General features: G+C 47.4%; 1 protein-coding gene across 1 annotated transcript in view; it reads left to right on the forward strand.

Annotated features, from left to right (window-relative positions):
* Nucleotides 1-15,092, forward strand: part of COL26A1 (collagen type XXVI alpha 1 chain) — a 162,171-nt gene that overhangs the window by 139,999 nt on the left and 7,080 nt on the right. Inside the window, exons 8-12 of the mRNA XM_066202098.1 lie at nucleotides 1,838-1,954; nucleotides 3,166-3,318; nucleotides 8,721-8,813; nucleotides 10,215-10,276; nucleotides 12,548-12,610. Coding sequence (XP_066058195.1) covers nucleotides 1,838-1,954; nucleotides 3,166-3,318; nucleotides 8,721-8,813; nucleotides 10,215-10,276; nucleotides 12,548-12,610 — 488 coding nt within the window. The remainder of the gene's footprint in view (nucleotides 1-1,837; nucleotides 1,955-3,165; nucleotides 3,319-8,720; nucleotides 8,814-10,214; nucleotides 10,277-12,547; nucleotides 12,611-15,092) is intronic.

Here is a 15,092-nt window from a genome sequence, read left to right on the forward strand (position 1 = left end):
CAAGTGAGGGAATGTTCTGAGCCACACTCAGCAGCACAGCATGTCGTGCTTGCAGAACAGTTTCTGCTGTTCTTCCCTCTGTGCTGGCATTTGCCGCAGGCAAGTTTCAGGTGTGCTGGGGTTTTTTTAGGGGTAGAAGCTGTTTCCAATGCTGTGAAAAAATGCTCTTGCTCTCCTGAAAGGGGTCCTGCTCACCTGCCTGGGCTTTCCAGGACAGCATCCCCTGCCAGGGGAGATCCATCTTTCTATCCATAGAAAAGGCTGCAGTTAGTGTCCTGTGGATGAGAAAATTGATCCAAATTAAAACCTGGCCTTAATTTCTTGTTCAATACTCAAATTAAATCAGATCTTTATTGATGACTGAATGCAACAAAAATACAGGCTCACACTCCCAGTCAAAGCCATTGAGAAATGACATTTCCTCAGTCTGCCCAGTTTCATCATGCATTGAAGGGGGAGAGATTTCATTTTTGTAAGAAAAACCAGTTTGGACATCTCTCCAAAATGCCAGGGGGTCTAATATTGGGGGATTATTGCTTTGTTCTGAGAAATGAGGAGTTTGGATGTCTGGGGTGACGAGGTTTTGTGCCCCAGGTGAGCTACCCCACATTTAGAGTGGGAACTGGATCGAAATGTGGGAGCTGCAAATCCTTGATGTGATGGTGCAGCCCTGTTCCCTGGTACCTGCTGGGAAGGTGCTGTCCAGCTTCTTTCCTTTTCTCCTTCTCTCCTTCCATTCCCATCCATGCTCTCCACCCCCATATGCAGCATATTCTGCTGGCACTGGTTTGGGGGGTCCAGTACCTCTCCTAATACCTGGGAAGGAGAAGGACGCTCCTTAAGAGTTGATCAAACCTTAAATTGCTCTGCTGTGTTGTGGTCATATGTAACACATGGACTAAAATCTGAAATCTGAATGTGCTGAACTTTGGACTCATCCTGATCCCCCTCTGGCTTTGGAGCTTGCATCTGCCACTGCTTTCAAATACTCTGAGCCCTTTGGTAGCCCAGAAACCAGGAACCTCTGACTCTCTTGGCTCTGACAGTTAATGCCTCTATTGTAACCATTAACCACTTAATCTGAGCAGACAGACCCACTCGCCCTCATCTCCAGGGCATTAAAGCTTCAGGGCTGTTTGCACAGTGTTTAAATGGCTCTCCTTGTGAGCCCAAGATGAGCAGTGTTCTTCTGAACAGCACAAGAAAATTGCCAAGTGTTTTTATTATTTTGATAGTCTGGGGAAAACAAGGTTAAGATTTTATTTAGTGTCACCAGAAGTAGTGACTTTGAGATCAGGGAAACAACATTGATACAGAGCCTCTGGGTGATGTGTGTAGAGCAAGTGAGAGACAGGGTTGGATTTTCTTTGGCAAATCTATTTTGTGGGTTTTGGTACATTGGGATGGCCCTGGAGTTTGTGTGGGTCTGGATGAACCCAGCCAAGGACATCCAGACCCTGCCCAGAGCCATCCAGGCCTGGAGACAGTGTGGGCTCAGTGCAGCTCTGCCCAGCACATCCCAGCTGGAGGTGCACATCCTGCTGACTTTTTGGGGAGGGTCTTGTACATGGGGATGTGCTTTTTCCTTACAGGATTGAAGGAAGAAGAGGAGAAGCAAAATCCAGTCTGGCTTGTCTGGCCCTGACAGCTCCTGCCACCAGTGCCACCCTGTCTGTGCACTGCTGCATTTCCCCTTTGCATTTTCCCCTTCGCATTTCCCCTTTGCATTTTCCCCTTTTCCCCTGAGTCCCTCTCCTCTGGTCTGGAGGTTGCTGAAGCCTTTCTGTCCTCAGCAGTGTCTTAACTTACAGCTAATTTCCTTTCTGAACGCTTTCAGGGATTCCAGGACAGGTTGGTCCCCCGGGCCCGGTTGGACCCACTGGGCTGCCAGGACCACCAGGGCCAAAAGGAGAGAAGGGACAACCTGGTGAGAGGGGCCCTGCAGGGCCACCAGGTAAGTTATGAAGAAGGGCAGCGCTGCTGGGACAGGAGATGTTTCACTTCACACAAATTGCCTGTGACAGCAGCTCAGAGAAGGCCAGACACGCAAGATTTGAGCTTCTTCAACTGGTATCAAATCCATCCCGGCAATTCCCCTGGGAGCTGGAATCAGCCAGGAGCTCCCAGGGCAGGCAACCACCTGCACGAGCAATGACAGACCCTGGGATTTCCTGTGGAGCTGGAGAGAGCCTGTCCCAGAAAGCTGCAGAGCAGGATCATGTTTCCCCATCCTGCTCAGGAGCTGTAAGAACGAGCCTGTGACCTGTCAGCCTTTGGAGCACAGCATTCCCTGTTTAACCCTCTCACTGGGTGCCTGCTTTAACTCCCTTTTTTTCTCCACCATTTGTGTCAAGCTGTCAGATGCCAGGATGTCAAACTAATGATGCTTTTGTATGTTAAGGGAAAAGGTTATGAGGCCATTCTTTCAGAGAACACTCCATTCCTGAGCTAGGAGACTTTCTTCATTCCCCAAACGTTCCTGAATGTTTTGATGAAGGCGATACTGCACAAGAGGTGCCAGACCTCAGGCTCTGTGCTCTCTGTGTCTAAAAGGCTGTGCCTTGTGAGCCTGAGCTTGGGTAAGATTTAAAACCCTGAGCGTGCCTTAAATGTGAGAGCAGCCCTGAACACTTTTTGGCACTTTCTGGCACGCTGTCAGTGGCCAAAGTCTGGCCAAGGATGTGTCTGCCTTTTTTGGTTTCTCAGTCTGCAACGAGAGCCTTCCAGCCCCGCAGGACATGTGATCTGTCTGCTCCTGGACTGACTCTGCTTCCCTTGTGCTTCCTGAGCTTTCCTGGCAGGGAGGTGACACAGGTGTACCTGGAGGGAAGGAGGATTTGATTTCACACTTTGCTGGCTGTAGTTTCTCACTCAGCCTCAGGGAGAGGGGAGATTTCACTCTTTCAGCAACTGGACTGCTCAAAGGCAGCACCTCTGAGCCAAGTCAAGCTCTCTCCTTTGCAGAGGAAGATGCTAAACAAAAAAAAAAAAAAAAAAAAAAAAAAAAAGAAAAATTGGGAAGCTGTTTCTATTTTCCCCACCCCTCTGATTCCCACAGCTGCAGTTCAGGACAGAAATCCTTCGTCCTCTTGCTGTGTTTTTACATGATAGCATCATTAGCACATCCCCAAAGGCATTAACACAACCTCTCCTGCCTCTGCACAGGGATGTTGGGACCTCAAGGACCAAGAGGACTTCCAGGAGAAACCGGAATCCCAGGGCCCCCGGGTCCCCCAGGGCCACCAGCCACCCCAAGCCTCCCTCTTACCTTCCAGCAAGGGGTTCTCTACTCACTCCAGCCCACAGCTGAAAAGGAAAGTAAGTTCCCTCCTCAATTCCCTTGTTCTCCTGTGGCATCAGCAGAGTGGGCAGGCACGGAGCAGCTCAGCTCTGCTCCCACCCCCTTGCCAGGCTCTGCCAGGCCCTGGGAGCAGCTGGACAACCTGCCTGCATTGGGTGGGTCTCTTGGAAGTTCCTGTTCGAGATGGATCCTCTTGGAAGCTACAGGGGGTTCACCTCTCCAAAAAGAACAAAGTCCCTGTTCTCCTAAACTGTCAGTGAGAGCCAGCTTTGGAGGATTTTGTTCTCTGTGACTGTTTTTTTAGGTTCATCACAGCTTTGGGGAGGCAACTTGGTGTCCTGTAAGCTTCCATCAGGAGTGGCTGCTGGGAGGAGGGTCGCTGGTGAAATGACAGAGCTCAGGAAGCATCACCTGAGAGACAAGGGCCAGAGGAATCCAGAGTGGCAGATAGGTGCTGGTGCACCAAAGCTGTGGGCTTGGAGCCCTCTTGGTGCCACTGTTGTGGTGTTGGAGTGTCGGGGTTGCTCAGGAATCAGCAAGGGCCAGAGATTTGCAGCTCTGGAGTTATAACAAGGTCATCTGTTAAATGTGTCTCTTTCCTTGTCCCTGCAGATTCTTCTTCCACCTGCATTTCTGGTGCATCCACATTATCCCACATCCACACAAAACACAGAATTATGGACTGGAAAGTCCAGACTGACACTATAATTTATCCCTTCCCTGTAACAGGAGGGCCAGGGTTTCTCTGTGCTTATGCTGATTTAAAAAAATATATTTATTTGATTTGTGCTGTGCAGAGCAAGCAAAGGCTTTCTAGGAAAGGCACATCCTGCACCTGGATTGGAATGCTCTCAGATTTGGGCTTGATTCTCCTGGCCCAGCCCTGTGTAGCTGGCAGGTGATATTGAGGCAGCAGAGCTGAGCTGTGTCTGCCCTTGGTCTGTAAACTCCTGGAGCCCCAGCTCTGTCAGGTCTCCCATCTCCGCTCCCCCAGACTTCAGCTGTGCCTCTTCCCCAGCCCTGCTGTTCCTGTCCAGCTTCAAAGCTCAGTTGTCTCAGTTACAGCCGAGGATTACTGAGTCTCCCCATGTCTGACAGTTATCTCCAGCTCTCCCTTCCCTTCCACCCACTCTGCTCTCCAGACTCCTTTTCCCTAAAGTGAACAGATGTATTTTTAATTTAGGGAGAATTTTAACAGCTCCATTTCGTATTCAGTTTCTTAGGGTGTATGGGCAGGATGAATAACTGAGGTTCAGTACTAAGATGTTCACAAAATACTCATCAACATGCTGCATTCATCAGCCTGAGAACAAGGAAATTTTGCATTACAGTCACCTCACTCCTCTCAGGGTCACACCGAATTCTGCCTTTTATTCCAAGTGATCCCCAAGGATGGTTTGGGTGCTGCTGCTGCCCCCTCCCTCCAACCACCCTTTGAATTAAACTCTTTCTTGTGAAGTAGTGGATAAATTAAAAAGTGAATAAAGGCTTTGATTGCACAGCCTTCCCAGCTGATGTGTGAGAAGGGTCAGCTCAATATTGTGCCCAAATGGGAAGAGGATAAATAGTGGATAATTATTTCTGTTATCTCTGCCAGCCCTGGGCAGCCACATGGACTTGAGAACAGAGAGGAGATGGTGGCTGTTCCAGTGACATCCCTAGGCATTCCTCCCTCCATGCCTGTGGATTTCTTGCTTTGCAGAAGGAGTAGCCCAAAACTTTGTGACACTTTTTCTTAATACAAATCCAGCTGCAAGTGTAAGTTATCTATGTAGCCATGACAATGATCTGGTATTATCAAGTCTATTTTCTTACCATTTTGCCTCTGTGTTGGCTGATTCTGCCTCCCACAGGCTGGTGGAAAGCTGATCCTCTGCCACCAGTAAAACATAGCCTTGTAAATTCTGTTTAGATTTTTTAAAATGTATTTACTTGTTTTGAAAGGAGCACATCTGAAAACTATAAACACAAAATTCCAGCTGCTGACAGCAGAGGGAAGCATATTCCCGGTAATGGGAATGAGATGTGAAGCTGTATCAGGTTATTGTTATTATACAGAGTTTGGTTCTGCCTGAACATGGTTAATGCCTGTGCCTTTATTAATTACAACAAGTTCCTGTTGGCAATATTTGTCCTCAGGCAGAAGCCAGGAATGGGGAGACAAGTATTTTCTCACAGTTTCCCTGTGCTGTGCTAAAAGAAATGGTCCCATTTTTCTCCCTCCAGATCAGGTAGCATAAAAAAACGAAGACAGGATTACTTCATTTCCATCCTGTCTCAACAAATCAAGGCTGTAATGGGGGAATTTATCCCTTAGTCAGAAACCTGAGCCCTCGGCCAGGAGCTGAGCTGCTGCTCCCCACTGCTGGGGCTGCTGCTACTGGGATCTCACTTTCCCTGCTACTTAAAAATGAGTGATCAGGTACAGGGTCTAGAGCCAGCTCAGACCTACTCCTTGTGCTAACATTGATGGTTTCTAGGGAATGGTTAGAGAAAAGAATGCAGCTCCCACTCTTGAGGGCTGTTTTCTCACATCTCGAAGACCTGCAAAGGACACATGAAATTAAATGGAGCCTGTTTTCATAGAAGCATCACTGTTGGAAAAGACCTCCAAGATCAAGTCCAGCCATCAACCCAGCACCACTAAATCATGTCCTCAAGTGCCACAGCCACACTTTTTTTAACACTTCCAGGGATGGTGACTCCACCACTCCCCTGGGCAGACAGAGGGGAGAGCAAGGGGAAACTGAGGCACAGCAGCTGATTGTGTGCTCAGCATGTCAGTGGTGATAAGGGATTTGTGCAGCAGCATCCCAGTGCCTGCTGCCAGCAAGGCCCTTCCTGAGGAAGGAGAACAGAGCAGAGGAAGCGAAGGGGAAGGAGAGGAGGAAAGGAATTGAGAAAACTGAGTCCTTTCAAAGTGTGCCCTGAGCTGCCTTTGCTGCTCTGGCTGGGCAGCTTTCCCTGTGTCCTTCAGGGCATTTCTGTGCTGGTTCAGGGTGTCTCTGTCCCCTTCCAGAGAACACAGGTGCTCCTGCCTGACCGGGTCATACTGGTTTCACTCTTCCCCTTGGCTTGGATAGGGGTTGGAAAGCTCCTGAAGCAAATTCAGTATCAAGGTCTTCTCAAATGAAGCATTGTCTGCTGCTTTGGGTTAGCCAGGAGCACTGAAACAGAATCCAGCTCTTGAGCCCAGCAGAGCCTGGGTCAGTGCAGGGGGTGGCTGAGAAGGGAAGATTCCTGCTACCATTTGATGCTATTTTGTGGCTGCTCTAACAGTCTGCAGCTGCAGAGACCCCTGAATGTCCTCCTGTTCATAAGGAGATACAAGTTCTTCCTGCTGCTTTACTAGAATATAGAGGCAATCCCTTAAAAAATTATCAGGGTTGTGTTTTAACAGACTTCAGTCCCATTTCATTCACAGTGTGTTTAATTCAGAGCTGGTCCTGGAGGGAAACCTGGGTTTGGGGGAGTCCTGCCTGGCCAGGGAGCAGGGGAAGGAATGTTCCACAGTCCTGCCCAGGCCAACCAGGAGCTGCTGAGCCCAAGGGTTGTTGATCAGAGCTCTCTTCTGTGTCACAATCATGGACTCACCTTTCATAAATAACGTTGAGTCAAATGTCAGGATGGGTGGATTTGTGGGAGTAACTCTGTCATAGTAATAATGTGCCATTTGGCTGGAGTGTTTTGTAACCCAAATCTTCATCCCTGGCTTACTTCCAGCAGGAATTCAACCCTGGTTGTTTGCAGTCCATCCTGTGCCCCTCTCAGTGGAGGTGCAGTTGGTTTTTGTTGATCGCTTTAAAAACAAAAGGCTCTGCAACTGTTAATGCCTTCGCTGCTGTCTGATGCTCATTTCCCAATTTCATCTTCCTCCCAAGCTGTGATGGATTTTGACATGGTCAAATAAAACTCAAATTAATTGGATTACACACTTCACTGGGGTACCTTTCCTCCTGAACATGAAGAGTCTCAGTTGTTTTGTTTCAGGGCTGTGAGGAGGGGGAGGATGAATGGGTTTAGAAACAGTAGTCAAATAAATACCTGTTTGCATTCAGGCTTTAGGCACAAAATGTGGTTCCTAGAGGGATGTGGGTTGGATCTTGTGCTGTCCTGCTGCCCGGAAGGCATTGCAGAGGTATCCTGTCATCCTTGGCAGTCAAAGCCATTGCTCAGTTTTCCCTGGGAGCTGCTTTCAAACAACTGGCTTGGAAGTTCTCTCTTTCATTGCCAACACTCCAGAAACTGGGAAGGCTTTGCAGTGTGTCTGCTAAAATTTCTGGAGAGTTCACCTTCTGACCTTTGGGCTGGACTCTGCAGAGTAAGCAAACACCCTTCTGGCCTTTCTGCTGTCACTTGACACTTGCAGTGAGACATTCCCAGCCTTTTCCTGCACAGGGTTCCCCTGAATTTTACTGTGATGAGTTACAGGAATGGGTGGAAGGAAACATGAGTCAGCTTGAGGTCATGGGCAGGAGGAGGTGGACATTATTCCTGCATGGCAGCCTCCAGCTGTGGAAAATGTGGGATTTTCAGAGGGTTTGCCATCCTGGTGACCAGGAGCCAGTATCTTCATCCAGGTTAAACAGGAAATTTAGTGTTGGGCCTACAGCAAAAGGTCAGGACAGTAAGCATTGGTAGCACCAGGATTTGGGGTTCCCTTGCTTGTTTGGTGGCCTTGTTGTCTTGGTTGTCTTGCAGCCGTGGGAGAAGCTCAGACTGGTGTAATAATAAAGGTGCACAGACATTAGGCAAAGAAATCATAAACTTATCTTCCTATAGTTACGAGTGAGAATATGCTTTAAATAAGTAAGGAACTGTATTAGGTAAGATGGTGAAGGGTTTTAAAATGTAGTTATGTAATTTTATAGAGTAAGCTGAGAGTTTAAATGTTATAATAGAAGTGTACATGGGGTAGAAGGCTGTTGGGCGAAGGACAATGTGTGGCAGAATTAAGCAAAGGTGATAGAGTTAGATAAACAAAACAAACTGTGACAACTTTCCATTGGATCAGAATGTTTCATATTGCCTTGTAACAAAGAAACTTGTGACTTCTTTTGAGCTCTGGCCGATTTCTGGCTCCTCTAAAATCTCATGGCCTCTGAGGCTGCTGTTTTTCAGAGTAATAAATAGTTGTTATCAGCGGTCCCATCCCTTCATTAAGGCATGGATGATATTTGAGGTCAGTGATTCCAAGGCAGGATTACACACCAAGATTTCCAGAGAAAGGACAGCTTGTCTGGGGTTTTCAGGGGTGAGATGAGCAGCTCCCAGCCCTTAGAGAGCAAAAGGACGAGTGCTCCGGGAGCCCAAATTCAGCATCCTGCAGCACTGCCGGCCCTTGGCCAGCAACGGGCGCCAGAGGATTTTGGAGAGAGCTCGCGGCCGGGCTGGACACTGACTGTGCTCTGTGCCGCAGATGGAGAACCCCAGCTGGCCTCCACCGTCATCGACACCGTCATGGCAGGACTGCCCGGACCGCGGGGAGCCCCGGGGCCCGTGGGGCCACCAGGTGATGCTCGGGGCTGGGCTGGCACCCCGGGCAGGGTGGGCAAAGCCTTTCTCATGGAGAGGGGATGGTGCCTGCAGGGGACGGGGGTGCTCCCCACTGGAAGGGCGGTAGTGGGAAGGGTGGCAAGAAGTAATTGGGGTTTTAATCTTTTTATCCCGTTGTTTTACCTTGGGCAGGACTCATCTTGAGAAATCTGATTAATTTCTGGTTAAAAGCTGTCTTAAAGAGTGGGTTGTCCAGTGATTCCTTCCTGAGAGCAGAGCTGTTGTCCCCGCTGTCACTGCAGGGCTCCACCGAGCAGGGCCTGGCCGGATGCTCTGTGATGTCTGTGAAAACTTTGCAGCCAGCTTGAGCTGTTCCAGATTTTCACCAGTACAACTGAAATCAGAATCTGAGATGAAAATTCAGTGACAAGCCTTCGTTCTCTCTGTGCTGATGGGTGGCTTAAATGATAATATTCCTGCAAACGTCAGCACTTCCCTGTATGATGCATATTTAGGAGTGAACTCCCATTAGTTGCAGAAAAGGCTTCTCCTTTCATTATGAGGGCCTTTCATTTATCCTTCAATTCCTTTATTCTTTGACTTAAGCATTTGTATGGTGCATTAATGATTGAGGCTGATTCAGCTGTACTTTGTGTATAATGTCCACATTGTTTCATCTCAAGGGTTGTGACAACTAAAGCAGAGAGGAGTATTGCTAAGTTCAGGCTAAGCAAATATCCTGTCTCCCATCTGCAGGTATAATTTAACAGCTACTGTTGGGATATAATTATTTTTTCAAAAGGAATGAATCTGTTAAGTGACTGTGTGAGACAAGTTGACCTGTTTAGATGGTGCTTAACTCATCCTGGAAGAAGCTCTCCTGTGGTTCAGATTTTAAATTAATTTATTGCCACTGCAGTGAGTGAAGACCAAGGAAAAGCTTTGCTTTGCCCCACTCAGCCTCTCCCTCTGGCTCTGGCCAAACTCCATCTCCTTCATGTTTATCACCAGTTTTCTGACATCCCAGAGAGACCAAGTGCAGCAGCCCTGGGGCTTCCCTTGCCACCTGAGGCTGTTTCAGGACCAGCATCTGCAGTGTCTCGCTCTCCTGTAGCTGTTCCATGGATCTAGTTTAGGTTTTCTCAAAAGTTGCATTTTAAGGAATGGAAATATGGATGCTACTGGCATCCTGCCTGCCTATTTTCACCATTTGTTTCCTCCCAGAGCTCTAACATCTCCCCTAGGGTGTGGGGATGTATTCTGTCAGGATGTTGGTGTCCAATAATCCAGTGTTTGATGAAGGGTTCTCACTCACTGAGAGACTCAGCAGGACATGAAAGGAAGTGCATGCCTTTGGAATTCAGGCTTCTTCCTTCCAAATCTCCTTAAAGTTGTCTCTAATTATTATTCCCACCAGGGCCACCAGGTGCTTCAGGACCCAAAGGGCCCCCAGGACCCATTGGAGCCCCTGGATCACAAGTAAGGTGCTTTGGTGCTTTGGGGTGAAGGGCAGAGGGAGGGGTCAGGGGTGAAACATCATCTCATTGCACAAGTAGAGAGAGTAATCTTAGATCTGCTGGTTTGTTCCCCATGAAATTCTGTGATTTAATTCCTTTTTCTCATTCTGGATTAAGAGGTTGAAATGGTTGTGCTTTCCAGAGCTTCCCTTAATCATAACAACACATCGTGCTGCTGCTGTGTCAAAACATTTCACTGTGGCCTGAGTCGATGCAAAGGATCTGACATGGGCTTTGCTAACACAGTGATAGAAAAATACTGCACTTCCTGTGGAACACAAAAAAAACCCCCAGAAATGCATCTATGAGAATTCACCAATTCACCAGAGTGAACGTGTTCAGCCTACTTTTCCAGGCGTAGCACTTTCTATTCAAGAAAAGTGTCACAAATTCCCCTCAGTTTGATTATTTATTGATGCAAACATTGTGGAGGGGGGAGATAATAATGGAGTGGGAAAAACTCACTCCAAAGGCTTTATGGTAGAAGAAGGGCACAGCACTCACATGGATGGGAAAAGCTGATTAAATGGAAAAAAGTGAAGTCATGAATAGGAAACTACCAAACTACTCCAAATTGTGGTTGGCTGATACAGAGGGACTCAGTTTTCGGAAGAGTGTTGCTTAATGTGGAGGTTAAGCAGCAGCATCACATTTTTCAAAGGAATCCCACTATGACTGGAAAGCACAGAGAAAGGTTAAGTAACTCTATAGAGGGATGTAACTCAGATCTGATAAGAGGAGGTTTGGAATTGAAAACAGAGAGAGGAGATTTTTCCTATGTGTTTATTAACCACTTTGAAGAAGCAATGGACAACGGGTTAGGGAAAGTTTGCCAGTGTAGCAGAATCCTTTCAATTAGGGAATGCTCTGGAGAGCCATGAGAAACCCCAGATAGATACGAACACAGTGAGAGATTTGGCAGCCAAATGACAGATGCAGTTTAACATCATTGAATATAAGGTAATTCACAATTCATAAGTAGATTCTGCAGCAGAGTCTGGCTTTTTGGCACGCGGCACACACTGTAAACCCTTTACTTTTTGCAATGTGGAATTCAGTGTTCTTGAGCATCCCTGTCTCACCACACACTGTTGTGGACACTTGGGCTTTGCTCATGCGTGTCTGACATAGGGCCAAGCCTGGTCTGTGCCCTACCTTGGCAGCCCCAGGGAACATCCTAAACCAGGCCTGGGGCTCTGAATCTTTGGTGGGCAGCTCAGCTGAGCTGGTGAGGCTGGCTGTAGGCCGGGAACTGCTAGTGAGCATTGCTGGCTTCCAGCTGAAACTGGGAGAGGGCTCCTCATTTGTACCCTTAAATCTCACACGTGCAACCTCCTTGGGCCACTTCACAGGCACTGAGCTCCTCACAGCAATGCTCATTCCTCTGGGGCTAGAAAACCCATTTCTGTTCCTAACCAGGCTGGCTTAAATCCCCAGTGGCCTGGAGGGGAGCTCCAGACTCGCTTCTGCAGCCTCCAAGACAGCATGGAAGTCACTTGAGGTGGAAAAAAAGCTTCTTGTACGTGGTTGTGGGGAGAAGGAGAGCTGACAGGCTGAATATAAACAAACAATATTGTTCTCTCTTGGTCTGGTTAATAACTGTGGCTTCTCTGGGTGGATAAGTTAAGGATTTGGATCGATTTCTGCATAGCAGTTCAATTAGTAGAAATCTGGAGACTGTGCCCTTCTTAGCCATTGGTGACTGCTTTATAGATTTGTTCAACCCAGGGAGTAAAATTATTAGCAGAGATTGGGCTTAATTTGAAAATTGTTTATTAGGGTGAGTGAATAGCTTCAAAATAATTTCCACTGCACAATCCAATTAATTTTCAGGTATGTGTGCTTGCTCCTGCCACCCACTGAGGCAATTAAGAAGTGGGGGGAAGCAGTGGGGATTTTTTAAAGCTAAACATTCTACCTGTGTGTTAATTTCTTCTTGGTAACTGAGAACAAGAACTGTCCTGTCATACTGACCCCGAAAAAATGTTACATCAGGGGCCTACAGTGCATTAAAAGACCCAAATAGAGGGATCTGCAGAAAGTACAGGGCTCAGGATATCTGCAAACAGAGCTCCTGTTGTGTTTGCTTGAGGGAAAAAGAGAATCCAGCCCAATTGCTTAAAGGGTGTGTGAGGTTTTCAGGAGCTGAGGATCACTGGGAAATGTATTCACTGCACCTACACAAAGGTTGCGCAGTAGAAATTAATTCCTTCTCATTCTGCATCTCTTCTAGGGCTTGCCAGGATCTCCAGGACAGCCTGGACCAAAAGGATCCAAAGGAGACCGAGGAGAGAGAGTAAGGTTTTACATGCACAGAGAGATTCCCACAGCATTTGGGGGCTGAGGCTTCACAGACCTCACAGATGCACTGGGACTACAGCCACCACCAACTTTAAATGCGGAGTTTCTGGGGTTTCTGCAAGAACCAAGATGAGGGTTTCCTGCAGAGAGAAAGGGTTGAATTCCTTGTAAAGTCAGCTGTTCCCCAAAGAGAATTCAGGTAGCAAAGACATGGTGTATAAAGGCCTGTGGGGACCAACTTTCTTCCACCAGCCAAAGCTGTTTAGTGTGGAGTGTTTTGAGAGGTCTAACTGAACTCTTCCTTCTGTGGCACTAAGGCTTTAAAAACTCACCAGGCTTGTCCTGAACCAAAGTCATCCCCCAGGTCAAATGATGTTCTTAACATATCTGGAATACTGAAGTCATGTTCTTAATGTTTATGTGCCTCAGCCCTTAGTGGGCTGTCCAGTGCTGGCAGCTAAACACAGAACAAAAAGGCTGTTTGAATGTTATTTCCAAGCTGGTGAAATTGAGGAACTACCAGAGAAATATCTAACAAGAATATAAATGTGTCAGATTCCCAGTCCAGCATCCAAGCATTGGGAAGGGTTTGAAAGTGGCATTTAGGCCTTTGGCTGCTTCTGTTCAGCTTAATTGCCAAAAGGTCTTTGAAATCTCTGGGTGAGTCTGGGAGCACAAAATCACTTGGGAGTGGAGTAGGGGTGTGGGAAATGGATTTGTAGAGAATTTTTAAAGCTTGGTGGAAGAGGATCATTCAGCCCTCAGGTCTGTGAAATGGGCACCATGGGCTCTGGAGAATCACTGAGACCCCAGCCTGGAGAGAGTCAGAGGAGGGGAGAAGGACAAGGAGGAAAACATTGGCTGGTACCTCTAAAATGATGGGTGTCTGCAGTAGTGGCTGCACTGGCACAGCCTCCTGCCACTGCTGTGGGAAACAAATTCCCTTTTCTTCCAAGTGCCATTTTGCTGTCCCACAGATGGAGGTGAGTGGGGGCTGCAGGTGATGAGATTCTGTGATTGCAGAACCTCCTCTGCCCTCGTGCTCCCTTCCAATCCAACAGACAAGAGGGATGCCTGAAAGAGCCAAGACAGGCAAATGCAGATCAGTGAACTCCAATGTGCTGACTTCTCAAATTTGTGGGAATAACCAGGAACAGACAAACTGCTCCTCTGTGCAAGGGGGGGCCCAGGTGCTTGTCTCACCCCTCCTGAGGCGTCAGGAGCAGCAGGTATCTGAGGGTGGGGCCCATCTGCCTTTTGAAGTCTCAGTTATAGTTTAGTTTTGGGTGCTTGGTCCTGTTCTTACATAAGAAATCACTTGTACTTCCCTGAAGGGCAGAGGGACTGCTGGTCATTTTTTGTTACACTTGCCTCGTGCAGCTCAGCCAATTTGGGCATGACTTGGCTTTACAAATAGATTGCAGACTGATGGAGTTCTGGGACTAGAATTCAAGATTCTGATAGAGAGCAAAACCTTAACTGGTGAGATGGATGCACAGATTACCAACTACATCTCATTGCCATTCAGTCATTATTTTCTGAAAAATGAATAGAAGCTAAAAAAATATAAAAGGGCATGGTGTGTGGCAAAGTGCCACATTTCCATCCAGGAAACTGATAAAACTCTTTCTCAATAATTCATTTGACATTTTGCTGTAGTTTGTGGTTGACCATATTTCTACTATTACTACTAATAAACCATATTACTGCTACACTTATTTTGAAACAAAATCTTGTTGCATTGTGCCCATTCCCTCCAGGCAGATCCCTTAGAATTTGGTTTTGTTCTCTCCTTGCTAAGGATTTAGAATTATAACTCTCCTTTTAGGTGTGGGACAAATGAGATTTTCAAATATAGAAATGTGTCGATAAATAGAAAAAAACCCCCATATTTCCTGTCCATCCTGTGTTAGTGTGGAAAGGGAAGCTGACAGCTTTTTCTGTCAGAATTTCTGTAGAATGCTCTGTGTGCTTTTTGTCTTTTGTGAGTGTGGCTTTGAATGCTGGTTTTGACAACTACATGCTGCAATTTTGGGTTTGGTGGATACAAATGAGGGCTCGAGCAGAGGAGCCGTGCAGCTGTGAAGAAAAGCAGAGTGGGGGGTGGTTTACAACATCTCCTGAGATCTGAGGAAACGTTATTATACATCCTTCCTGCTTAATCTGGGAGAGAGCAGATGTGGGGGAGACCTGAAGCAGTGAGAGCACAGCCCCTGGATGGCTCAGCTCTGTGTGCTGCTCACGCTCAGCCTCTGCTCAGCCCAGGCACTGCCAGGGAGGGAGGCTCCACAGCCTCTCCAGGCACTCTGCAGAGGCACAGCCAGGGAGGCCTGGGATAAAAGATATTGCCAACATCCAGCCTAAATATCCTTTGATCCCCTTTAAGCTGATAACATCCTTTCTGTTCCTCCTGGACATGGAGCACAGCCTGTTTATGTATTTTCAGTGCGTTGTTGTGCTCCTCTCTGTGATTTTTC

This window comes from Chamaea fasciata, unplaced genomic scaffold (genome assembly GCF_029207755.1).
Source record: "Chamaea fasciata isolate MVZ Bird 193981 ecotype frontalis unplaced genomic scaffold, bChaFas1.0.hap1 SCAF_21, whole genome shotgun sequence".
NCBI classification, from domain to species: Eukaryota; Metazoa; Chordata; class Aves; order Passeriformes; family Sylviidae; genus Chamaea; species Chamaea fasciata.